Source organism: Coenobita brevimanus, unplaced genomic scaffold (assembly GCF_032717465.1).
Source record: "Coenobita brevimanus isolate Jiangsu-jjx unplaced genomic scaffold, ASM3271746v2 jjx.HiC_scaffold_2594, whole genome shotgun sequence".
Taxonomy (NCBI): Eukaryota; Metazoa; Arthropoda; class Malacostraca; order Decapoda; family Coenobitidae; genus Coenobita; species Coenobita brevimanus.
The window spans coordinates 252,345-278,362 of NW_027643538.1; the positions used below are offsets into that span (position 1 = coordinate 252,345).

Genomic DNA, 26,018 nt, shown 5'->3' on the forward strand with positions numbered 1-26,018 from the left:
AGAGTACGCTCCCTTGAGGAACCCCGCTTTCCAGAGCAAAGCTAGTACCTGTATAATTATTTATTTTGATTTTAGCCTCCCTATCGTCAAGAAAATCACAGAGAATTTTTTCAGTTATAGTTGGGAGGTTGAGATTAAGTAATTTATATTTCAGTCCTAAATGCCACACCTTGTCAAAGGCTTTTGTTACATCTCTAAGGATGATGTGGCATTGTCCTTTGTTAGATTTACTTATTGCTATATGTTCTGATGCTATTGCAATTGCTTGAGTGGTGCCCCTTAGTAGTCGAAAACCGTATTGATTCTTATTATACAGATTCTCAGATTCAAGGTGTAATCTGAGCCTTTTATTAATTATTCTCTCTAGTACCTTTCCAGGGACTTCTAAAAGAGAGATGGGTCTGTAATTCTCTACGAGATGTGGGTTCTTGTTCTTTTTTGGGATTAATTTTATGATGGCTTCTTTAAATTTGTCGGGGAAATATCCTGCAGAGATGGTTGCATTAAATATGTTTTTTAAATTTTCAATGGCTATATTGGGGAGATTGGATAGTATAGTTTTATTATATCCACTTTCTCCCGGGCAAGTCTTTTTTAAGTTCTTAATAATAGAGGTAATTTCGTCTGCCGTGATAGGAGTGGTAAATATTGTGTTTGAGTCTAATCTATCGGGGTTAGCTGAGTGGTACGGTGTTAATCTATCTACGTTGTTGGTAAGGAATTCTTTTACTAAATTGTCGTGTCTGTTGTTGTCCTGTTCTTCTTCGATCTCTTGAAAGATGGACTCCCAGTGTCGCCTATGTGTTCTTTCTTTTTCAGAGGCGGTTGTTGTTGTGATATTTGCCTCACAACATGGTGAGGACACGGGCAAACATAGAGCCCGTCAGAGAAGTGGCATAAAGTAGCTCTCAAACGAGAGCATAGCGGTGACAAAAACTGCAAGACGAAGCAGCAAGGCAGGACAAGATCAGGCGTGGCTCAGCAGTTACGAGAGCAGTCTGGTGGCGATATAGTTGACGAGGGCAGCTTTTTTTTTTTTTTTTTTGTGTGATATTTGCCTCACAGTAAGGTGAGGACACGGGCAAACAGAGAGCCCGTCAGAGGAATGGCAAAAACAAAGCTCTCAAAAGAGAGCATAGCGGTGACAATAACTGCAAGCCGAAGCAGCAAGGCAGGACAGGATCAGGCGTGGCTCAACAGTTAAGAGAGCAGTCTGGTGGCTATATAGTTGACGAGGGCAGCACGTGGTGGATCAAACCCGATGCCCTCACGGATGGCGGCTTCCTCAGATGGAGAGAAGGAGTTGGAGTTGTATGCCTCACGGATCTTCTGATACAGAGTCTGGTAGACGAGAGGCAGTGTATCGTCGTCGTTGATCGGATCCGTGAGGCAGAAGAGTAGCTCTTCTAGGTCCGCATCCGTGCGGGCATCGAGATCACAAGTGCCTGAGAGTGGTGGAAGGAGGGCCTCGATCCGGCGAGCAACGGAGGAGGGGTCGCTCTTGGTCTTTCCCCCTTTCTTCTTTTGTTTCTTCCTCTTCTCCTTAGGTGGAGGGGGAGAAGAAGAGAGAGCGATGGCGGCAGGCGGTGGTGAAGGTGGAAGAGGCTCCTCCACTTCGATTGGCGGTGTTTGCAATAGTGTTTGCCCAATGTGTGTTGTGTTCTGTTAGAAGGGATGTGTGTAGTTGAGTTTGAAGTAGTTTGTATAGTCTAAATGGATCTCGTGTCCAACCATGTGTTTGGGAGTGAGTTCTTAATGCATTGTATTGATTGATGAGGATCTGTGTGTCTCTGTTGTGTTTAGGAGTAGTGATTGTTCTATGTGTTGTTGTAGGGATGTTGTTGTTGATTGCAATATTTATGTTGGAGTACCATCTTTCAAGAGATTGATCGATTTCCTCTAGTGTTCCATCATCGGGGATATGAAAGTTAGTAAATGTTGTGGTTATATCTTGTTTAAAGTCATTCCAGTTGGCCATGGCAAAGTTAGGTCGAGGTGGAATGGGGACGGTTATTGGGGCGGTGGAGATAGTGGCGATTATGGGGGTGTGATCACTAGTGGTGAGAGGGCAGGGAGAGAAATGGGTGTTGTGATAAGCTGTTAGGTTGCAAAGAGCTATGTCTGGGGTGGAGGTAGAGTTGTGTGAGAGGAATGTAGGAAAGTTGGGACCAATGTGTCTTACTGTGGTGTCTTGGATGAGTCTTGGAAGTTGTCTTCCTACGACGTTTGAGTTTCTGTTGCCCAGGAGGCGGTGTTTAGCGTTAAGATCACCAATGAGGTATACAGGGATGGTTCTTCTGAATAAGTTAATAAAATCGGGGGTTGGGAGGTAAGGGCGGCTAGGGGGGAGGTATACTGTAGCAATAATGATTTTTCCAGTGTGCGTTTGTAACTCTACTGCAATCAGATCTGAGATAAAATTGTCTATGATTTTGTATTGTAAATTGTTTTTCAGTGCAATGGCTGTGCCGTCCATAGGGCGATTGAAAAAGTTTTTGCTATGTGTATAATACCCAGGGATACGGAGTGAATTTGGTGAGGTAGTGCCGTGGCTATTTATAAGAATGATATCTGGATCTAAATTACGGTAGGTATTGCTAAGACCTAGACTTCGACCATGCCAATTAAGGACGTTATGTTGAATGATTTTCATTGTCTATGTCTTTGGGGTCTGGACTGAGAGGGTTGGGAAGCCTTTGTGTGCTGATCCCCTAGGCGAAGGAGAAGTCTTTCTTCTTCGGTGTTAGCTGGCCGAATGAGATGTTGGAAGGTTTCTAGTTTTTCACAGGTGATTCTTTGTTGGTTGAGTGCTAAATCTGGATTCAGTATGTTGTGATTTTGTATGAATAAGGCTTTGTTTTCTTTTATAGCTTTGGCTAGTTCTCTTTGTTTGTAATCTTTGTTTGACTTCCAAATTGAGGGGAGGACTACGACCTCTACCTTGTCATTTTCGGTTTCGTCTTTGTCAGAGGAGCTTAGGTGTTCGTCTGATTCGCTGTCTGTTTGGTATTTTGAGATGTCATTACTTCCATGTGGGATGGGTTCATCTTCATGTGTGTCAAGCGCCATAGCCTCTGCGTTTTTCTCTTCAGAGATAGGGATGGTTTGTGTGTAAAGGGATGATTCAGCAGGTTTTTTATTTGTATTGGCTGGGGGAGAAAGAAGATTTTTAGTTGTAGATGGCAGAATGGCTTGTATAATTTTTTCAGAGGGGGGGTTAGGGGGGAGTTTGACAATTGGTAGTCCATTAACTGTGCAACTTTCCCCCAGAATTTTATTAAAGCTGCCTGGGTTTGCAAGCTCGTGCATCGTTCGTTCGTTCGTTTAAAGTTTTCTGCACCTTTAGTGCAGGCCGGGCCATCTATTAGCCCGGTTTGTGTGGGAGGGCTTGTATAGTAACTGGGAAGATGGCATGTCACTGTGGTGCCCCTAGGGCTTAGCAGCGCACTGCGTTCTTCTGCTGATTTTTTTTTTGGGGGGGTTATTTAGGAGGTGGGGCAGCTTGTGCCACTTCTAAGAGGGTGCGAGTTGGTATTGTGGCGATGATATTAGCGGCAGCCTTGCGGAGCGTGCATGGGGGAATAGGATGATTTTCGGATCTTAGTGTGTCGGGATTAGGGTAGGGGGGTTTGACCCGAAGGCGAGATGTGGCAGGGCAGTTTAGCAGGTAGTGAAGGAATGGTTGAGAGGTGGGGGCCTCGTAGTGTTCGCATTCTGTGGGAGAGGTGTTGTTGGTGGTGATTTCAGCTTTGCACGCGAATCCCAGCCGGAGGCGATGAATGTAGGTGAGGAGGCGGTTGTCTTTGGGTAGTGGCTGCATGAGTTCAGTATATTTGGTGGCATGGGCAAACCAGGTAGCAGATGGAGATCCGAGTTTGACTTCTGCCTCATGATCGTTGCGATTGCGTCTGGCTGTTCGTTGCTTAATCTTTTGTTTAATGCGTGATAGGCTTGGGGGTATGTCTGTGTCAATGTGGGGGTGGGCTGATGCATGTTTGGCTGCCTTATCAGCCCTCTCATTCCCCTTTATTCCAACGTGGCTGGGGATCCAGTGGATGGTGATGGATCCCCCTGCCTCTTGGATCTGTTGGGCTGTTGCATGGATGTCAGTGGTTAGTGCGAGGTTGTCAGAGGGTGAGAATTGTTTAAGGACATGGATAGCGGCAGTGGAGTCAGAATGAATGATGATGGTCGAGGAGGGTGCGGTGTGGAGGGCATCTTTTAAAGCTGCTGCAATAGCAGCGAGTTCGGTTTGAAGCGTGGAAGCGCCATTTGTGATTCGGAAGCCATGACTGTGGTCGCCACAAACAAAGGCTGCCCCGGCTCGTGTGTCCGTAACAGAGCCGTCCGTGTAATAAGTGACGGCATCAGGGGGAGTGATAGAAGCAATGCGTTGCAACCCCTCTTGGCGCAGCAATTGAGTGGGGGTGTTAGCTTTGTTTGGCGAGTCTGGGAGGAGGAGGTTGTATAAGGGTGGGTTCCAAGGGGCTTGGGGGCGGTAATGAGGGGCAGGAGAGTCGGGGGCTTGCATCATAGCAGAAAGGTTTAGGGCGTGGATGGCGCGGGCAACACTGTGCATCCAGCTCCGGGAAAGGATGTCAGGGTGAAGGCCGGTTGCAGCTTTTATGCGTGAGAGGAGGGGAAGGGGGGAGGCTGTGTGGGCCAGTTTGATGGCTAGGCTTGTCACTCTTGCCTGGATGCGATGGTGGAGAGATTCTAAGTTGCATTCTAGGCGGAGGTTGCATAGCTTGGCCCACTGTGGAGAGTTGGTCATAATCCTCAGGGCTTCATTCTGAATGACCTCAAGTCTGTTCGATTGGGCAGTGTCGATGGTGAGAAGGACAGGGGCGGAGTAGTCAACAATGGACCTTATAGCTTGTATATAAAAGAGACGGAGGACTTTGAAGGACGCACCTCCCCCTTTGCCTGCTAGGGCTCTGAGCGCGGAGGTGCGTGTTCTGGTTTTCTCCCTGAGCCGTGTCACTTCACCTCTGAAGGAAAGGTGGGAGTCTGTTGTTACTCCAAGGTATTTGTGGGATGTTACATATTCAATGGACGTGTTTCCGAGTCTTAGTTGGTCTGTGGGAGGCCCAATACCCAGGGGGAGAGCTTTGGTTTTGTTGATGTTAATTTTTAGCCCCAGTTCTCTGCATATAGTGGTGAGCTTAGAGAGAGCCCTTTGTGCTCGTGTAAAGAAGGGGCCTTGATGGATAATGAGGGCAAGGTCGTCAGCGTAGCAGAGTAGGCGGGTTCCTGGGCCTAGGTCAGTGCATAAGAGGCACTCCACAAGGGTGTTGAACAGAGTTGGGCTGAGGATACTGCCTTGTGGAGTGCCATTTTGATGTCGGTGTGGAGCAGACGTGTGTCCTTGGAAGCGGACAGCAGCTTCACGATCCCGGAAGAAGTCATCGAGCCAGCAAAGGAGGCGGCCCCTCACACCCTTGTGTGCCAAGGTTGCCAGGATTGCCTCAGGACATGCAAGCTCGAAGGCCTTCTCGAGGTCAATGAAGACAGCAAGTCCTTTGCTTCCTCGGAATTCACAGAGGAAGGAGCCAAGACATTCTGTGGCCCCTTTGCCTTTGGTGTATGCAAAAGTGTAGTGGTGAGGGGGGGGGCAAGCACCATTGGAGGCGGTGGAGCACCATGCGCTCAGCCGTTTTGCCGAGGCAGCTGAGAAGAGAGATGGGTCTGGGGTTATTGGGGTCATTTTGTTTGGGGATTGGGTGTATCACAGCTGCTTCCACTGCAAGGGCAATCGGCCTAAGGTCCAAGAGTGGTTGAGGAGGTCCAGAAAGGCCTTCTCAGCCACTGGGCCCGCATGTGAAAGCATGCTGTAAGTGATTCCATCTAAGCCAGGAGCTGTATCTGTACTGCTTTTCTTTGCTTGGGCCAGCTCATGTGTTGTGAAAGGGCGATCAGACTCGGCTGGGGTGTTTTGGCTGATGTGGATCATTTCGGCTCTGTGTTGGTGGAGTTCCTCCTGCCGGCGCCTGATATCATTTGGGAGTTGAGTTGGGGAGGTGCGTCTGGCGAAGGACTCTGCTAGGTTTTCTGCCTCTTTGCGGGGATTTGGATGAGTTGGGGGCCGGGCAGAGGGGGGGCTGGAGACTGCTTTCAGTTTTTTCCATATAGAGCCAAGGTTAGAATGTGCTCCTAGCGACTGACACCACTCCAGCCATTTCTGTTCTTTGATGCTGTTTTTCTCAGCGATGGAGTGCTGGATGACTGACTGGAGATATCTAAGTGCCTCGGGGGTGGGGTTGGCCCTGTAGATCTTTTTGGCCCTGTTTAGATGGTGATTAAGTTCTTTGACTCTGGGGCAGTAGTACCAGTGGTTTTTGTGGTGGCGCTTAATGGGGGTGGTGGTGGGAATTGCCGTTCCTGCTGCTGCTTGAAAGGCACTTATGATCTGGGCAGCATGTTCCTCTAGGTCCTGTGAGGGATCGCTATTGATGAGGTCGTCTAGTGTGTTTGTGAACAGACCCCAGTCTGCGCGCTTGGTGTTCCACCGGGGGGGGGGGGCAGGAGGTCTGGGGAGTGGGGCGATTGGGATGGTGCAGAGGATGGCATGGTGGTCAGAGGTTAGAGTGGGGTGGATCTCCCAAGTGGAGTGACGTGCTAGCGTTGACGACACGAGGGAGAGGTCTAGCCTGCCCCCTTGTAGGTGTGTTGGAGAGTCAACGTCGTTTAGGAGAGTGATGGTTGGTGTTTCCTCCAAGACTGTAGCTAGGTGGCGTCCTGTGGGGTTTGTGGGGCTTTGGGAGTTAAGGCAGAAGTGGTGGGCATTAAAATCTCCGCCAACAAAGACTTCTTCTGTATCAGAGAGTGAGAGTAGCTCCCCCAGTCTAAGGTCGGCCGTGGGTGAGCGGTAGACATTGTATATTTTGAGGTGGCCTTGTGCTAGGGTGAGGTCCACTCCCTGAATCTCTGCCTCAGAACAGTCTGGAAGGGGGCTGATGGCGGCTGCAGGAATGTGTTTTCGGACGAGGATGGCGCAGCCACCCCGCACATAGGGTAGTAGGAAGGGGGTGAAACCCCGCATATGCAGTGGGCGGTGCTTGCTTAAGAGAGTCTCCTGCAGGAGGAAGATGTCGATATTGTCTTTGTGTGCGACTTCTTCTAGCAGGGAGCGGCGTGCAGAGGCACCGAGGATGTTCCACTGCAGTATGCGGAGGGAGGTGGGAGGTGAGGTGTTGGCGGTGTTGCTGGTGTCCCCTAGGTTGTTTGGGTGGGAGTAGGAAGGGGGGACCTGGAGCGGGGTCTCCCTCTCTCCACAGAGCACTTGCGAGGTTGGTGGGGTTGGGCTTTCATTGTTTTTTTGTGCTCGGTGGGTCTGTCGGTAGACAGGGAACGGTTTCTGGCATCTCGGGGTGTGTGTTTTGTACGGTTGTGTTGTCTGTGGCATGGTTGATGTGTGGGGTCTGAGGTGGCAGGAGGTGGAGGAGGCTGTGATGAGGTTTGTTGTTGGGGAGTGGCTTGGGTTAGGTCTTCGGGGGCAGTGGTGTGGGGGTCGGGATGTTCTATCCAGTTCTGGATCGTTGAGGATATTGCAGAGCGGAGGGGGCTTGGATCTATGGGCCGATTGAGGACCTGTTCTAGCATAGACACCATTGTGTTGCATAGCATTCGGCCTAGATTTTTTAGGTGTTCTGCCTTGAAGATGAAGTGGTCTTTGGGAAGAGTGGTGTCTGGTTGTGGGGTTTGTGTGAAGGCTTCCAAGGTGGTCTGTGTGCTTGCGTCCTGCTTTGGGCGTGTGTCGGGAGGTGGTTGGCAGTGCGGCTGTGTGGGTGGGGTGCGTTTTTGGTGAGGTGGTTTTGTTGGGGGTGGGGAATTGCCTGAGGAGTAACAGTGGGGGTTGGTAAGGGGAAAGTCGGTGGTCAGCTGGGGTGGAAGTGGCGAGAAAAAAAAAAAACACAAGGGGGATATATATATATATATATATATATATATATATATATATATATATATATATATATATATATCTCTAGCCGATATATATATATATATATATATATATATATATATGTGTGTGTGTGTGTGTGAGGTATTTATTTACTCAGTCGTTCGTCCATTAGTTCTAAGCAGCACACACACATATATACACCCATACACACATGTATACTCAAATGAAATTAAATATACTTGAGTGTATGAATGTAAATCGGTATGTATGCTTAAGCAAGAACAACGAAGGAATCGATCAGGATAAATAAATTATCAGCTACAATCCGGCGGTTCCCTACAGTGCCGGGGGGCCTAACTCCCCGTCCTCTAGAGGACGTCGTGAGAGTACCCCGACACTGCCCCGTGAGGGACTTACCTAACCCTAGCCCTAACAGAATGCCTACCCTTGCCGCCTCCTATAACCAGGCCTCTAAGGCCCCCCTTCATGGAAATACCCTACGGTATCCCTTCAGGGTTCGGCGTCGTACTACGGCAGGGACTCTAAGTGGCAGCCGGAAAGCAGCTGATATGGTAAAAAAAAAAAAAAAAAAAAAAAAAAAAAAAAAAAAAAAAAGGTTTCCTCAAGCTGTGTTGGCGTGAAAATCGATCTCTGAGCTGGAAGAGAGACAGCTATGGAAGTCTTGGGTTGCGCTATCCACGTTTCACTGTGGAGCGACGTTTCGTTCGTTCGTTCTAAGATTTCCTGCAACTATATTGCAGGCCGGGCCATACATTAGCCCGGTCAGTGGGGTATGGGCTGATTAAAAGTGGGGAGGACAGGACCTAGGGATTGCCTAGCTCACACGTCCTGTCTCCTGGCGGGCTGCAGACAAGGCAAGGGCGGCAGAGGAAGGGAACGAGGCGATGGCGATGGTGGAAGCAGCCCGATGATGGAGGAGGCAACGGGGAGTGAGCGATAGACTGCACGGCGCCAGATAAAAGGAGGCGCCGGCAAGCTCAGGTGAAGCCCCAGGTGAAGCCTCAGACGACTCGATGATGGTCGGCGGCCGGCTGCTCGGATGTTCATGGAGGGCGGAGAGGGACAAGAGCTTGGTGAAAGAAACGGCGCCGATGGTAAGGGCGCCGAAGCTCAGGATCAAAGCGTCCCGACTCCGCCCTCAACCCCCATCGGACTCGCTCCAGCTCTCCACTGCAGCAGGTGGATATACAAAGGTCAGGCCCAGTTCACATGATCGCAAGGGCACAACCCCAGTCAAGGTATTGGCGGAGGGAGGGTGGTCGGCCGGGTAACAAGGCGGACGAGCCTCAAACTCCTGGTGAACTGACGGGGCACTCCCTTAGAAGGAGAACAGGCCCATCCCTCGGATGAAACGACTGCAGTGGAGAGCTGGTCCCGCCGGGAACAGCGGTGGAGGTGTTGCCTCGGCGAGAGGTGGACTGCGAGTGTGGAGCGACGATGTTGGTGGTTGGTTGGTTTAGATTCGCCTCCTAAAAAGGGAGGACACGGGCAAAACAAAAGCCCGTCAGTGAAATTCTGTTAATAAAACAAGGATTATATACTAGCGTGGGGGTGGGTACATGGCCACAACCCCCAAAAGAGCAGACGTGGGTGTCCTTGCAATAAGCTCTGCTGCCAGTTGAAAGTCGTCAGCCCCAACATGAAGCTGCGTCCCAATATTACACCGAAGTCGAGATGTTGCAGGACAGTCCAGAACATAATGGAGCAGGGGCTGCTCACTGACCTCAAAGCAGTGAGGGCATGGCTCTGGGTTGCTGTTAGTCACCTGGCTGTAGCACGGGAACCCCAGGCGTAAGCGGCGAAGTGGAACCAGTAGGTGGTTAGGTGTGCCATGGGGAACAGACACAGGTGAGTACTCTGTAGCTCTGGCATACCACGTAGCAGAACGGGAGCCCTCCCACACCTGAAACTGATGATCCTCCTGCGAAAGTCGGCAGACGGCATCAGCCACGTGTCGCAAGAGAAGGGATAGACTAGGACGCAGCTGAAATGTGGTAACAGGTAACGTGCCAGCATGGCGAGCAGCAGCATCAGCACGCTCATTGCCTGCAATACCGACATGCCCAGGAAGCCAGTGAAGGTGAACCTCACCCCCCCGACCTGTGATGGAAGTTGCAACAGCTATGATGGACGTAAGGAGATATTTATTGTCAGAGTAGCAGTGCTTTTGGAGGCCGCGTATAGAGGAAAGCGAGTCCGTATGGATAATAATACGCCGATGGAGGTGTTGATCAGCATGGCGAAGGGCGCAGAGAATGGCAACGAGCTCAGTCTGGTAGGCTGAAACACCGGAGGTGACACGCCAGGACTCAACCCCCTCATCACAAACAAAAGCAGCACCCGCAGACCCGTCATCACCAACAGACCCGTCAGTATAGTAGACTGCAGTATCTGGAGTGAAGAAAGCTGCCACACGACTGAGAGCATCCTGGCGAAGAACAGCAGGAAAAGAGGACCTGGGAACTGCTATATTAGGCTCGACATATTTGATCACAGGTGGGAGCCAAGGAGGAGCAGGGGCATATGCAGGATTGGGCAAGTCAGGACCACCACCAATGGCATCAGCGGCGTCAAGCTTGCGAACTATGTCCGCAGCAAGCAGAATCCAATCACGTCCAGGGTGCGGATTTGGGGGCCGAGAAAGGGTACGCTGGAGGAGTACAGACACCGGAAGGTGGGGCCGATGCCGACAGAGCTGAGCAACGACAGCTGTTGTTCGTGCCCAAATGCGGTGCTGCAGAGAGGGAAAACTGCTCTCAGCCCGAAGGTTGACCAAGCGTGTCCAAGGAGGTGCACCGAGCAATATACGCAGAGCAGTGTTCTGCAGGACTTCCAAAGAGAGACGGAGAGCGACGATGTTTGTGTTTGTGTTTGTGAGATATTCGTCCCAGTTCCCTGGGACACGGGCAAACAGAGAGCCCGTCACAGGTGCGCACTACTTGCGCGAACTTGCTTTATAGAGGTGGAGGGTAATTCCTTACCGTAGTAAGTAATATTTTAAGTGGAGCATGGGCAACAATGCCAGCAGCGTCCCTAAAGATATCACCAGTTCGGGCTAGGGCCGAGTCGAGCTCAGACCTGAGCCTGGTGGTGGCTGGGCAGTCCAGAAGATAATGCAAAAGGGGCTCCTCACAGCTGGCCAAGCAATGTTCACACGGGTCTGGCTCCATACCCCTAATTTGCTTGTAGCAAAGAAACCCAAGACGCAATCTTCGAAGTCGGACTACAATAAAATTAGGTAGTCCTGGGGGGAGCGACAGAAGGGAATACAACGTGGCAGTAGCATACCATTTTGCAGAGCAAGAGCCCTCCGTGACCCAGAGTTGATGGTCCTCTAGGGATAGTCTTCCTATGGTGGCAGTGAGAGTGCGGATGAGGTGCGAGGGACTAGGGCGTAATGGGAATGTGATGTCTGGGAGATCGCAAGCTGAGCGCGCCGCGTCATCAGCACGCTCGTTGCCACTAATTCCCACATGTCCCAGAAGCCAGTGAAGGTTAATTATTGCGCCCCTATGGACAAGGAGTGACGCAAATGTATGAATCGCTGTGAGGAGAAAGACGTTGTCATGCAGCGAGAAGGATCGTAATCTCTGAATGGAGGAAAGAGAGTCTGCGACGATGTTAAAACCTCAGGTGATGGCGGCACTCCTAGCTCTGACTCTGTCGGGTGAGGAGGTCTGGCCGATTTCTCTCGAGCTCCGAACACTGGTTCGTTCACTCGTGAATTTCGCCTGTTTTTCCTCGTTTTTGGGCCAGTTTTGACTTAGTCTCTGGCACTGAGGAAGCTTTGCTTTTGCTTTCCAGGTTTTTTTCTGAGACTTTGTCTCAGATTGCCTGGGTGTGAGTGGGAGTGTGTGTGTGTGTTTGTGACTGTGTGTGTGGGTGTTTTTTTTTTTTTTTTTTTTTTTTTTTTTTTTTTTGGCCTGCCGTTAGTGTACCTCACCGTAGTACGACGCCGAACCCTGAAGGGGTGCCGTTAGGGCACTTCCATGAAGGGGGGCCTTTAGGGCCTGGTTATAGGAGGCGGTGAGGGCGGCTCTGTTAGAGTAGGGAAGACCCGAAAGGGGCAGTGGCGGGGCCTCCCATCGCCCTTTAGAGGGCGGGGAGCATAGGTTGCCCGTCACTGTAGGGACCTGGCCTCTTTTTCTGTATTTTGTTTGCTTGTGATTTTTGAGTGGTTGTGTGTGTGAGGTGTATGTGCGTGGGTGTGTGTGTTTTGACTGAGTTTTTTGGCCTGCTCCGGTGAGCACCATGAAGGGATCCAGCATCCCTAGGCCCCACGGGCATTCCCGCCTCCCGCTTCCTCATTCGAGGCCCTCCATCCCGTGCCCTGCCACAGGCACGAAGAGGGAGCGTCACTGCTCGGACTCGAGCTCTCACTCATCAGCTCACGAGGCCGCGGGTGCTAACCCCTCTACCCTAACACCTACGAGAGTGGCACCTCGCTTGCGTGGTGACTCTACCCGCTCTGCCAAGGCGGCCCGCCGACATGAGGCTATGGAGGAGGTTGTACCTGCTCCACCATCTCTCTCCTCCACCAAGGGCACTTCGGAGGCTCCTGCTGCGACTCAGCTCCCCCCCTCTGCTGATCCCGCTCTGCAGGAAGATGAGGGTTTCACCCCCGTGATACGCAAGGGATCGAGGCGTGCTCGCCAGGGAAACGGCCCTTCTCCGGCAGTACGCACTGGGCCTCCCCTCAGGGATCCCACTGCTGCTCGTCCCTCCGTGTCGGTAGCTGTGCGTCCGCCTCCCCGCTCTGCATTTCCAGCTTTCCGTGTGCCGGTACAGGACGGCCATGCGACGAGCTACGACGCCGTGGCTGCACTAGAGCGTCACCTGCCAGGGCTACGCTGCTCCAACCTGATAGGTCGAGATGGCAGCTCGGTGTTGGTGCCGAAGGACGAGGGAGCCTACGACCTCTTGAGATCAGCTATGCAGGACGAGGCCTGCCCTGTGAAACTAGTCGAGCTGACGCCCGGCCAACAGTCGACGAAGGCAGTTGTCATGGGCTACCCCTTGAGAATGCCTTTGGAGATCCTCCTTCACCACCCTCAGGTCGAAGAGGCGACCCGCTGCCAGAAAACGCGGACCCGGGAAGAGACTCGTCAGGTCGTTGTTACCCTGCGGGGTCCTCTGATCCCTTCCATCGACCTAGGGAACTGGGGAACGTATCACCTTCGCCCCTTCACCCCGGAGCCTCTCCGTTGCTACCGCTGTCAGCGCTACGGGCACCACCGTGCCAACTGCAACCGCCCCGTCATCTGCGGCATGTGCAGTGGCGGCCACGACACGGCCGAATGCCTCCAGCGGTACAAGGAGAAACAACCAGTTGTGGCCAAGTGCCCCAACTGCTCCGGGCGACACCACGCCTGGCACCCCAGCTGCCCCGCGAGGGTTCACCGAGTGAACCAGGGTCGGGAGAGGCAGGTAGTGTTTGTGCAGGAGAACCAGGCCGCCAGCGCTACTCCAGCTCCCCCTGGCACTTTCATCTGGGGCCAACAGCGCCGCCCTCTCATCCAGCGCCCACCACCTCTCAGCGATCAGGAGTTCCCTCCATTGCCCTCAGCCCTGACTGTGGTCCAGACCGCAGCCGAGGTCCACCGCCAGCAGCCGCCTGTCTCGCCAGCACTTCCACCTGTAGAGACCAGCCAGCCACTGACTGTTCCGCCACCAGTGCCAGGCTCCACACCCAGTCCACCAACCGCTCCTACTCCTCCGGTGATCTCATTCACAACGGAGGAGCTCAGGACCTTTGCCACGGAGCTGGCGCTGACCCTTGCGAAGACAATAGCGTCGACCCTCGACATCCCTCTCCCAACCGAGCCTCTTGCCGAAGCTGCCAATCGCCTGGTGGACCGGGCGATAGAGAGGAAGATGGCGAGCCTAGGTGCTCCTCTGTCCCCTTGCCGCCCAGCTCGTTCGGCAGGGCGACCCCGTCCCACACTGCACAGGACAGCTCGCCCGTCCAAGAGGGTAAAGCCACGACCTCCCAATGCTCAGTCTTCCACCGCACAGCTGCCTCGTCAGCGTCATCGTTTAGGGCAAACCCTACCACCATCAGGGTCCAAAGTGATGGACAGGGCCTCACCACTGCTGCAGGAGAACGACCGTCCGCAACTGTCGCCGGACGGCCAGTAGACCGCTCTCTCAGGCTCCTCCAGTGGAATTGCTTGGGAGCACGGAGCAAGCTCCCCCTTTTGCAGGAGGCGGCCGCACGGGACCGCCCTCATGTCATTCTCCTGCAGGAGACCCTGCTCCCAGGCAATTCCACTTTCCATCTCTCGGGATACACCACCCATCTCCTCCCGTATATTCGTGGCGTTACACGGGAATGTGCCGTTCTGGTCCAGGACCACATCGCGTGCACGGATTGTGAGTCCCCTCCTTTCTGTGGACCTGATGTGGAGGTTCAGGGCGTGGTTCTCCATCTGGCGACGTCGCCCCTAACGGTATACAATGTATACCGAAGCCAGAGGAGCACCCTGGAGTTGGGGGAACTTTTCTCCCAAGCTGCCAGGGGGGCAGTATACATTGGGGGCGACTTCAATGCCCACCACGCCCTTCTGTCATCGCCTCTTCAGTCCAATGAAGCAGGACGGCACATTTCCTTACTTCTGGAGGAGATGGGTGGTGTCTCCCTCCTAAACAACACGACAGAGCCCACTCATATTGGAGGAGGTCGCCTCGACCTCTCCTTTGTCTCAACCCCTCTGTCAGGCCTGGCGTCATGGTCACTCCACCCACACCTTGCGAGTGACCACTTCGCTACTCTTGTTGACTTGCCTCTCGCCCCCTCCCCCCTCCCCCGCCTCCCACACCACGATGGGATCTACGCAAGGCGGATTGGGCGGCCTTTGACCGTGCTCTCACGGCGGCCTTTGCGACATCCTCTCCCGCCTCAGACCTCGAGAGCCGGGCAAATCAAGCAGCAAATATCTTTTCGCACGCTGCCTCTCTTGCCATTCCTTTGCAGCGGCGCTCGGCGAGATGCTACCGGGACGGCTGGTTTTACTGCGACAGGGTCAGGGAATTGAACCATAGGCTGAATGCAGCACGCAGGCAGTACCGGCGGCGCCGAACATCTCCGCACCGCCGGTACCTGATTGCTGTGACTCGGCATGTGGTTACTGAAAAGCGTCGCCTTAAAGAGGAGGCGTGGATCGGATGGTGTCGCACCCTGGATTCTCCCTCCACGCTCCGTGAGATGTGGAGGAGAATCAGGTTCATCTCCGATCCACGTCCTCCTCGTCCGCCCTCTCACCCTGACCCTGCCGCTGAGGCCAGCCGTCTTGCCCAGCATTTCGCTGACCGCTCAGCCTCTTCCAATCTCCCGCAGTCTGTCCGAGCCTCACAAGTGCAGCTGTCCGCCTCTCGCATTGCGGCCATTCAGACGGCGTGTAATACACCTGACCCCGCTGACTGTCCCATCACCAGCGGAGAGCTTCAAAAAGCGCTGAGGCGCCGGGAGGACACTGCACCAGGGCTCGATGGGGTCACGTACTCCATTTTAAGTCATGCTGGAGATTGCGGTAGAGAGCGTCTGCTTGATTTGCTCAACCTATCGTGGTCTGAGGGGCGTCTACCGAGGTCGTGGAAGATGGCGGTCATCCACCCGATTCCGAAACCTCGTGATCCCACTGCCATGCGCCCCATCTCCCTGCTCAGTTGCTTTGCAAAGACAGCTGAGAGGGTTGTGCGGGCTCGTCTTGCTTGGTGGCTGGGACCGCTGCACCCAAGGATTTATGCATATCACCCAGGCAGGAGTGCCACCCACTGCCTTGCATCATTCCTTGGGGAGCTGAGGGGCGGACGGGGGATGGCCATCTTCCTCGACCTCGAGAAGGCATTCGAACTGGCGAACCCCACCGTTATCTTGGCAGCTCTTGCGGCCAGGGGAGTAGGGGGCAGGCTCATATCCTGGGTCCGGGATTTTTTTAGTGGCCGCACTGCGGGGGTCCGCTTTCAGGGGCACCTCTCCCCTTTTCACCCGCATACCAATGGCACCCCCCAGGGAAGCGTTTTGAGCCCTATCCTGTTCAATGTCCTGATGGAGGAGCTCCTTTTTGTTGAATATGGGCCTGGCATAACTCTACTCTGTTACGCTGACGATCTGGCCCTCGTGTTTACACGGAGAGACTGTTTTCAACAGGCAGACTTGGCCCTTTCTCGGTTACACGCAAAGTGCAACGAGCTAGGGCTTAAAATCAACTTTGCTAAGACGAAGTGTCTGCCTTTTGGCCTCCGCCCCCCCGACTTTCCACTGCTGCTTGGAGGTCATCAGCTCTCAATGGTCACCGTCCACCAGTAAAATGGGGTATGGCTAGATGGGGGCCTCACCTTTGCTTGCCATGTACGGTATCTGAGGGAACGTGCTTCCACCCGAATGGCTGCTCTCAGATACCTCTCCAGGCGGAGTTTGGGGGCATCATTTTCTGTCCTCCGGACCTTTTATATTCATGCAATCCGATCTCTGGTGGACTACAGTGCCATCTGTCTAACTGGTCTCACTCCACCAGTGTCTCGATCTCTGGAGGTCATCCAGAACGATGCACTCCGCATCATGCTGGGTGCTCCACGTTGGACCCGGATTGAAAATCTGCGTATGGAGGGCGGGGTGCCGTCTCTGGCCCATCGCATTATGTTACGAGCGGCAATCGTCACACTGAAGATGATCCAGTGCCTGCCTCACCTGCCCGTCACTGCCCTCCTAAAACGCCTTCTCGGCCGCCCACCCGAGCCGGCCCCTCAGCGTGACTGGGCTCGCAACATGGCCGCTGTCATCCATGGACTGGGAGCTGCGGCGAGCCTCTGTCAAGACCCCGACTCCCCCTTTTCCGGATATGTTGATCCACCGCCATGGGATCCTCCTCTTTTTAATATTTTTTGTCCATCGGAGGCTAAACCCCGCTCCTCGATTCCAGCACTCCTTCGCCAGGAGGGTCTCAGTAGGGTGGCAGCTCTGGCCTTACCAGACTCAGCCATCTATTACACTGATGGCTCTGTTTCCCCCAATGGCGCAGCTGGAGCAGCCTTTGTCACTGGGCAAATAGTGGAAGCTTGGCGACTCTCCTCAGGTGTATCCGCTTTCCTGGCGGAACTTGCGGCCATCCTGGGTGCTTTGCGCCATGCTCACCACCATCGTCGCAACCGAGTCATAATCCACACGGACTCTCTTTCCTCGATTCAGAGATTACGATCTTTCTCGCTGCATGACAACGTCTTCCTCCTAACAGCGATCCATACATTCGCATCACTTCTTGTCCATAGGGGCGCAACGATTAACCTGCACTGGCTCCCGGGACATGTGGGAATCAGTGGCAACGAGCGTGCTGATCACGCTGCGCGCTCAGCTTGTGATCTTCCAGACATCACATTTCCACTACGACCTAGTCCCTTGCACCTCATCCGCACTCTTACTGCCACCATAGGAAGACTATCCCTAGAGGACCATCAGCTCTGGGTCACGGAGGGCTCTTGCTCTGCAAAATGGTATGCTACTGCCACGTCCTATTCCCTCCTGCTGCCCCCCCCAGGTCTACCTAATTTTATTGTAGTCCGACTTCGAAGATTGCGTCTTGGGTTTCTCTGCTACAAGCAAATTAGGGGTATGGAGCCGGACCCGTGTGAACATTGCTTGGCCAGCTGTGAGGAGCCCCTTTTGCATTATCTTCTGGACTGCCCAGCCACCACCAGGCTCAGGTCTGAGCTCGACTCGGCCCTTGCCCGAACTGGTGACGTCTTTAGGGACGCTGCTGGCATTGTTGCCCATGCTCCTTTAAATACATTACTTACTACGGTAAGGGATTACCCTCCACCTCGATAAAAGCAAGCTCGCGCAAGTAGTGCGCACCTCTGACGGGCTCTCTGTTTGCCCGTGTCCCAGGGAACTGGGACGAATATCACACAAACAAACAAACAAGGTGATGGCGGGGGAGGTGCCGGATCGCGTGCCCTCCAATCACGAAACAGATCCGACGCCCTCCAATCAGAGCGCTGAAAGGTTCTTGCCACAGGCTAGTGGAAGGTTGGAGGTCTCTGCTGGGAGATGTGCTCGGTGCGGCAGCTAGTGAGAGATTGGTGGAGGAGCGTGAGCTCGTACATGTGAGCATTCATGATAAGAAGCATGTAGTCTGCAAACTTGTCGTTGGGAGATCCATTTTGTATAGCAGCTGCTGGGGTGTTAGGGTTTGGTTTTGTTACTTGTGCAAAGCTTAGACCTGGTCGTACTGTGGCGGGGGGGGGGGTGTATTTATTGCTTTCTTTACTATTTCTTTTCTTTTAGGGCATTTCATAGCCATAGTGCGGTGGTCTCCTTCGCAGTTAATACACTTTTTGAAGTTGGAGTTGCATTTCTTCCAAGTGTGATCAAGACTGGAGCATTCAGAACAGATTTTAAAATCTTTGGGTTTATCGTTGATGTTATGTGTCCATTTCATAGCACTTCATACACATTATGATATGTAGATATTTCTCAGCCTGGATCTGATTTTTGCTGATGCACAGATGGAACAATTTCAGCCCTTCTATTGCTTTTTCTGCCATCTTGATATCATCAAATTCTATTTTCATAGTGTTTCTGTTTCCAAATTTGGTTATTTTGGTGATTTTGGCCCAAGAGTTTTCTTTAATGACTTCATGTTCAATCTCCTCTTCACTGTGGCGGTAGATGATGTCATCTACTTTGGTGCATATTATGCTCCTTTTGGCTTTTAGGTCAGGAGGGAGGATTGGGGTGAAGCCATTGTCCTGTAAAGATGTTTTCAGAGGATGAGACAGGAGCTTATTAGTATCATCTTCTGTGGCTGTAGTTGCGATGATGAATTCTTTTGAATCATGGAGTCCTGTTATTTTTATGTTGTGAGGAGCAACTATTTCAAGCAATTTCAGTTTAACTTGATTTTCTTGGAGATTACTGTGTTTGATTTTAAGTTTACCCATTTTTCAACATGGGGAAAAAATCCTGATAGGCCACTAACAGGCCGCCTAGTTGGTCCAATCTACCTGTGATCTGGGGCTTGTAACCTAAATTCCCCCCCTCTAAAGGGAGTGACCACTTGCAAGGTCAAAGGAGTACCCCTGATCCCTAACCCTATTAAAGAAAATACCCAGTCCAGTGCTTCCTATAACCACCCCAGAACGGGGTCCCCTCGTGCCACTGGCCTCGGGGTTCGGCTTCGTACCGCACCAGAGCCTCTACTGGGCGAGCCTAACAGGATCAAAGTAAAATCTAAGAAATAAAGGTAGTCTTACGTAGTAAAAAAGATTTTCAGCCAAGGTGAGCGGGCTGACACTTGCAGAATGACGGGAAAGTAATCGGTAAGGTGCTGGGAAAAGCAGCAGTGAAAGTCTTAGCTTGCGCTATCCACGTTTCACTATGAGCACCGAGTCTATGCAGAGCGGGAGCGAGCGGGAGACATCTTACCGCTGCGGCTGCTGGGAAGAGAATACTGGGCGAGCCTAAAAGGACCAAAGTCTATCTTGGGAATTCTGAGTCTGTCTCAGCTAGAGAACAGGGGTGAGGAATGATCCACGGGCTTGGATGTTCAACATCGGCGTGAATTGGTAAAGGGAGGGTTGGATTTGACACTGCAGTACTGCTTTCCTATTTAATTTGCCTGTGAGACTCTCAAAAGAAGCAACGACACAGCCCCTGGCATTGACTTAATCACATACTCGATGCTATCCCATGCCGGACCAAAAGATGCCACCGCCATTTTAAACCTCTTCAATCACTCCTGGACACTAGCCAGACTTCCTTCTGCATGGAAATGAGCAGCCATTCAACCAATTCCAAAACCCAAAGACCCCGATAACTACAGGCCCATATCCCTTCTTAGCTGCCTCTGCAAAACTATGGAAAGAATGGTCCACAAGCGCCTGCAATGGAGCTCTCCCACGCCACATCAACATCTATACGCCTATACCAGAGGAAAAGGGACAGCAGAATGCCTCACCACCTTCATGGCAGAAATCAGAGATGGGAAGAGTCTTGTCATCTTTCTCGATCTCGAAAAAGCCTTCGAGCGTGCCAGTCCCGAGGCGATCCTCTCTACTCTTGCCATCAAGAGAATTGGGGGTCGCCTCCTCGGTTGGCTCGGGGACTTCTTTAGGGATCGAGAAGCTCTGGCACGCTTTCAAGGATACTCGTCCACTCCCCACAAACACGTAAACGGCACTCCACAGGGTAGCATAATCAGCCCCACCCTTTACAACACCCTTATGGACTCCCTCCTACAAACCAACTTCGGCCCAGATGTACCTGTCCTTTCGTATGCCGACGACCTCGCTCTGATAGTCAACCGAGGCCCTTACTATGACAAAACCCAAAGAGCCCTTTCTCAGCTCTACCAAGGCTGCCTTGATCTCGGTCTTTCTATCAATTCCCGAAAAACAAAAGCACTAGCACTCGGCATGAACACCCCCTCTCGCCCCCTGTATCTCGGTTACAACTCAATCGATTATGTAAACTGCCATCTTTATCTCGGTGTATGGATTGACTCCAAACTATCCTTCCAAACCGAGGTCTGCTACTTAAGAGAAAGAACTCAACTCAGACTTAGCGCTCTCAGATCCCTCGCAGGCAAAAGTAAAGGGGCCTCCTACAGTGTCCTCAGACTATTCTACATTCAATCCATCCGCTCCGTCATTGATTACTGCGCACCTATACTTGTCGGCGCAAACTCCACCCTAATCCAGAAACTTGAAATCATACAAAATGAAGCTCTACGCACAATGACAAACTCACCAAAATGGACGCGCCTCTGCAATCTCCGAATGGAGTGTGGACTAGAAGCTATACAACACAGAATAAAGGCCAGAGCAGCAGGAGTCATAGCAAAACTCGCTCACAATACGACACCTCTCCCTCCCCTAAGACGAGTCCGAGCCAATATCAACCTCCACCCTGACCTACTAAAACATAACTGGACTCACAACTCCGTCAAAGCCATCAGACTCTTCAATCTAGACACTGCCATACAACACGAACCTGACATACCCGACCCTGATTACCGTCAGCCTCCCCCATGGGCCCCCCCCCTTTCAAATTAATTACTCCACATTCATCCGCCAAATCGCATACTCCCACCGAAAAACTACGCCAGATCAGCTTAGAACGAATTGCAAACCTTACCCCCCCTAACTCCACCACCTACTATACTGACGGATCTGTCAATCCACCAAGAGCAGGAGCCGCATTTATCTGTGGAAACAAAACAGCTTCATGGAGAATCACAGACGGGGCTTCAACCCTTGCCACTGAACTAATAGCCATTCGCCAAGCCCTAATTGATGCTAAAAACACAACAGCGTCGCCTACCATCATCATCCACACCGACTCCCTCTCTGCAATACAAGTACTGCGCAACCCAGACCGACATGACAACATAAAAATTTCATGTGCAATCATTAACACTGCACATCAAATCTCCGCCAACAATCGAACCATCATAATCCATTGGATCCCAAGTCACGTAGGCCTAAGGGGCAACGACAAAGCAGACCACGCCGCCAAACAGGCCACCAACCGCCCCCACATCGATATCGATGTCACACCAAGTCTCACTCAAATCAAGCAACATATTAAATCCAAAGCATAAGCACTGAACCAAGCTGATCACGAAGCCTGCGTAAACCAAGGATCACCAACTGCCACATGGTACGCAACCGCAACGAAATACTCACCCCTAGTATATCCCAAAAAAGGAAACAGCTATACTCTTTCACACATTAGAAGACTACGACTTGGTCACCGCCCGCCCCCCCATCTAGTCACCGAACAATACTGTACATGCAAACATTGCAACACAGTCTCACCATTCCCACTTTTACACTACTTGCTAAAATGCCCTGCCACGAACATACTCAGAGCTGGCAGAACTTTCCCCGACCCAGACATTCCACCCAACGAACAATCAGCCTACCCACGGCACGTCTTAGATGCTGCAGGAGCTGCCCTCATCAAACCCCACTGAATACCTTCATCCGACTTGTGCAGGATGTCACCCCACCTTAAGCAATGATCATCCCTCTATCTTTCATCCCATCACCTTCCCCTGCTCTTCTTCCTCTCTCTCCTATCCGACAAGCACACTGACCGGGCCAATTACGAAGGCTCGGTCTCCTCTAAAGGAGGAGAATATCTATAAACAACAACAACAACAGTTGGAAAACTGTCGTATTCTGCTGGATCGCGTGCCCTCCAATCAGGAAGCAGATCCGGCGCCATCCAATCAGAGCGCAGTGAGGTGTCAGCCACTGGCTAGTGGAAGATCGGAGGCCTCTTCTGGGAGATGTGCACGGTGCGAGGGCTTGGGGCAGAATGACATGACATGACATCGACATGGGCACCGCCGCACATGTTTGTTTGTTTGTTTGTTGAAGATTTCCCCTTCGTTAAAGTGGAAGGGGCCGGGCCATATGTTAGCCCAGTCAGTTATTTAAGCAGAGACAAGTAAGTGATGAAGACTGCAGGAGCAGTCTCTTGACTTTAACAACTATATGCACATATATACACACGTATATATATATGCATATCCACACATGCTCGCACGCACACTCGCACAGACACACACACACACATACATACCCTGCATATCAGTGGATATGCACGTTAGGTGGGAGGAGGTGCAGAGCGCACCACCTCAGTCAGTGCTGAGAGTGGGGCCGTGGCTACAACGGAGGCTGCAGCATTACGTAAAGAGTTTATGGATCTGGCTGCTTCGTGAGTTCTGGGAGTGACTGGGTTAGGAAGAGGTCGTTTCCTGATGAGGGATGTGGCTGGGCATCTGAGAAGATAGTGCAGGAGGGGATAAAGTGGAGCCTCCTGGCAGTGTTCACATGCAGGTTCGGGGGTTTCGTCATCTGGAACCATTTCATCGTAGCATTTATAGCCCAGGCGAAGGCGGCGCAGACGATTGAGCATCGTAAGGTTGGATCTAGTTGTGATTGGCGGTGGTTTGTAGCGTGTGGCAAGTGAGTACCATCTAGCCGAGGGGGAACCCAGTTCAACATATAGGCGGCGGTCTTCTTTATTTAATCTGGCTGCCCTGGTCTTAATGGCATGCTTGACTTGGCGCAGGCTCGTGGAGATTACAAAATCAATGCTGGGGTTTTCTAGGGCTTGTTTTGCTATTCGATCTGCCTTTTCGTTGCCTGCAATGCCTACGTGACTAGGGATCCAATTTATGGTAACCGATCCCCCAGCATTGCGGATAGCTTGGGTGGTGGTGAGAATGTTGTATATTAGGTGAATGTTGTCTTTGTGAGCGTTTTGGCGAAGGGTGTGAATGGCCGAAGCCGAGTCTGTGTGTATGATAGTGGGAGTTGTTGGACTGTGTCCAGTCGCCGCACAGACGTTGTTGTTGTTGTTGAAATATTCTCCCCACAACGTGGTGGGGAACGGGCAAACATGAGAGCCCGTCAGGGAAAATGCAGAAAACAGCTCCAATGAAGGGGCAAAGCGCGGACGGCAGACTGGCAGACAGGGCAAGGGCGGCAGAGGAAGGGAACGAGGCGGTGGTGAGGCAACAGCCCGATGATCGACGAGGCGAGGGGGAGAGAGCGGTAGACTGCACGGCGCCGATGGAAGGGGCGCCGGCATGCTCAGGTGGAAATCCCCAAACGACGCGGCGGTGGTTGGCGGCCGGCTGCTCAATGTTTACAGAGGGCAGAGAGGGACGAGAGCATGGTAGACTAAACGGCGCCGATGGTGAGGGCGCCGAAGCTCTGATAGAAGCGTTCCGAACTCTGCCCTCAACCCCCATTCACTCGCTCCAGCTCTCCACAGCAGCAGGTGGAAGCGTAGAGGGAAGGCCCAGTCCAGGTGGACACAAGGGCACAACCCCGGTCAAGGTAGTGGTGGAGGGAGGGTGGTCGGCCATGGAAAGGGCGGACGAGCCTCAACCTCCTGGTGGGCTGACCAGGGCACTCCCGTAGGTGGAGAGGACAGACCCGTCCTTCAGCTGAAACGGCTGCTGTGAAGAGCTGGTCCCGCCGGGAATAGCGGTGGAGGTGTTGCCTCGGCGAGAGGTGGGCTGCGAGTGGCCGCACTTCACTTCACTTCGTCATAGAAAAGTGGGGGGAAAGAAGAGGGAGAGATTGGAAGAGATTAAGTGGGGAAATATGAAAGACAGTCGGAGGTATAAAGATTGGAGGCCGTCCCCATTGCTGTGGCTTAGTTTTTATTTTTTGTGTATGCTGTGTTCCTGTTGGTCCTATACAGCGATCACTCTGTGTATGTGCAGACAAGGGTAGATATATCGATGAAGGTGAAGAGCCATAGTTTGTACCCCCGGCGCTACTAAGGGTGGTGCCTGTCTCTGTGGCATTGGTGGGTTCTGCTGTCTTAGTGGGTTGCTGCTCCCTATTTCACAGGCTCTATAGTCATGAAAAGGAGGAGTTTTAGTATTAGAGAAAATGGGGGGGGAAGGATAGAAATTATCTTTCCTCCCCATGGCATTCACCAGGGTGCACGAGGCATAGGCTGTGCATGGGCAATGTCTATTCCCAACCCACTCCACGTTCACGACCCCGCCATCAGATGTGACAGCTCCTTACATTTTGGTTTCAGGAGCTAGCACAACGGACGACGGAGTGCATTCACTCAGGAGTGGGCAGGGAATGAGTGTGCAGTGCAACTGTCTCCTGACAGTAGTGGTGGTCTGGTGCGGTCAGTTCAAGGTCGGCAGGTGTATGGGATATAGGGTAACGTGGTCTTAAGCTTCGTTGCTGCCGTTTGTATTATTAGTTATTATATATAATGAGAGGGGTTGTCGTTAGAGGGACGTATAAATTGGGTTTGGTGTCGGTCTATTTCTGTTTAAGAGGGAGCTGGGGAACCAATTATGCATCCTCCCGTATTCTTTGTTGGTGATGTCCTCGTAATTTGGGTCTCTGGTCTCTTCTAGTTTTTGCCAGATTTTTCCTGCCCTCTTGTGCATCCGGATGTTTAGTGCAGCTATTGTGTGCATGCTGTGTAATTGTTCTGTGATATAGTTGAAGGGGTGATGGTCGTTTCCGACAAATCTCAGAGCTTTGTTTAATACTCTTTGTAGTTTTAGTTTTTGGGTGTTTGATATAGTGTCCAGTGGCACAGGAGGGTATTCTAGCAAAGGGAGAATGTAGGCTTTAACGAGGTGGCTTTTTATTTTTCTATTTAGCGTTTTAAAACGGTAGAGGGTGGACAGTGCTGCCTTCCCCTTGCATATTCGTTCCCTTACATGTTTTGTGATCCCGGCCTGAGTTATTGTGAGGCCTAACAGGCTTCCCTCATTGCTTGTCTTTAGTAGCTCACCATCCACAATGATTTCTTCCATGTATTTTTGTGCTAATGGAATTATTTTAAATTTCTGTTGGTTAGTCCTGATCTTCCATCGTTTCTCATAATCACTGATTCTGGTGATTTCTCTGGCTACTTTGCTGGCCATCATGAGTTTGGACCGTCCTTGGTAAGTCACTATTTGAGTCACATCGTCAGCATACATTATGTCTAGGCAGTCTGGAGGCTGGGGGGGGGGGTGTCTCTAGTGTAAAGAATGTATAGGGTGGGGGAGAGTTCGTTCGTTCGTTCGTTCGTTAAAGATTTCCTGCACCCGTAGTGCAGGCCGGGCCATATATTAGCCCAGTCGGTGGAGTGTCGGAATTAACGGTGGTCCAGAGGAAACTGCTGAGTGAGGGAGTTGAAAAGGTCCATGTTCCGGCTAAGCCGGAGGTTCTTTTGGACTTTGTTGATAAGCTGGTCGGTGTTGTTGGCTATGTAGTCGTTTAACTTGTCATTGAAGTCGGTGCTGTCGGTTGTCGGGTCAGCGTCAGTACGTAAGTCATCTGTCAGTGGCGTCGGTCCGGAGGTAGCTGCCTGGGAGGTGTCAGTTTCAGTAGCCTTGCGCTTCCTCTGTGCTCTCCTGGGTGTCGGTGGAGAAGCACAGGGTGGCGTGGTGGTAGTTTGGTGGTCAGGCTGGTCGGCTGCACGCTGTGGCGGGGGTGTAGGAGGCTCCCCGTAGCTGTCGGTGGTGGTGGTGGAGGTCTCCATGGGTTGAGCAGGAGTGGTGGCGATAGAGGCAGTCCGTTGGTTCAAAGGAGCATCGAGCTGCAGCCT

General features: G+C 52.1%; 4 protein-coding genes across 4 annotated transcripts; all 4 read right to left on the bottom strand.

Moving 5' to 3' along the window:
- Nucleotides 1-3,481: 3,481 nt before the first annotated feature.
- Nucleotides 3,482-5,707, bottom strand: LOC145389903 (uncharacterized). The gene has a single exon (XM_080265020.1). The coding sequence runs from the start codon at nt 5,705-5,707 to the stop codon at nt 3,482-3,484; it is 2,226 nt and encodes a 741-aa protein (XP_080121146.1).
- A 21-nt stretch (nt 5,708-5,728) lies between these two features.
- LOC145389905 (uncharacterized) lies at nt 5,729-7,621 on the bottom strand. Its single transcript, XM_080265021.1, has 2 exons — nt 6,377-7,621; nt 5,729-6,274 (listed from the first exon to the last, which is right to left on the bottom strand). The coding sequence occupies exons 1-2, from the start codon at nt 7,619-7,621 to the stop codon at nt 5,729-5,731; spliced, it is 1,791 nt and encodes a 596-aa protein (XP_080121147.1).
- Nucleotides 7,622-9,464: 1,843 nt separating this feature from the next.
- On the bottom strand, nt 9,465-17,693 carry LOC145389906 (uncharacterized). Its single transcript, XM_080265022.1, has 2 exons — nt 17,615-17,693; nt 9,465-10,753 (listed from the first exon to the last, which is right to left on the bottom strand). Exons 1-2 carry the CDS (start codon nt 17,691-17,693, stop codon nt 9,465-9,467), a joined length of 1,368 nt encoding a protein of 455 aa, XP_080121148.1.
- Nucleotides 17,694-22,535: 4,842 nt separating this feature from the next.
- On the bottom strand, nt 22,536-25,407 carry LOC145389907 (uncharacterized). The gene is made up of 2 exons (XM_080265023.1): nt 25,314-25,407; nt 22,536-23,227 (listed from the first exon to the last, which is right to left on the bottom strand). The coding sequence occupies exons 1-2, from the start codon at nt 25,405-25,407 to the stop codon at nt 22,536-22,538; spliced, it is 786 nt and encodes a 261-aa protein (XP_080121149.1).
- Nucleotides 25,408-26,018: the final 611 nt, after the last annotated feature.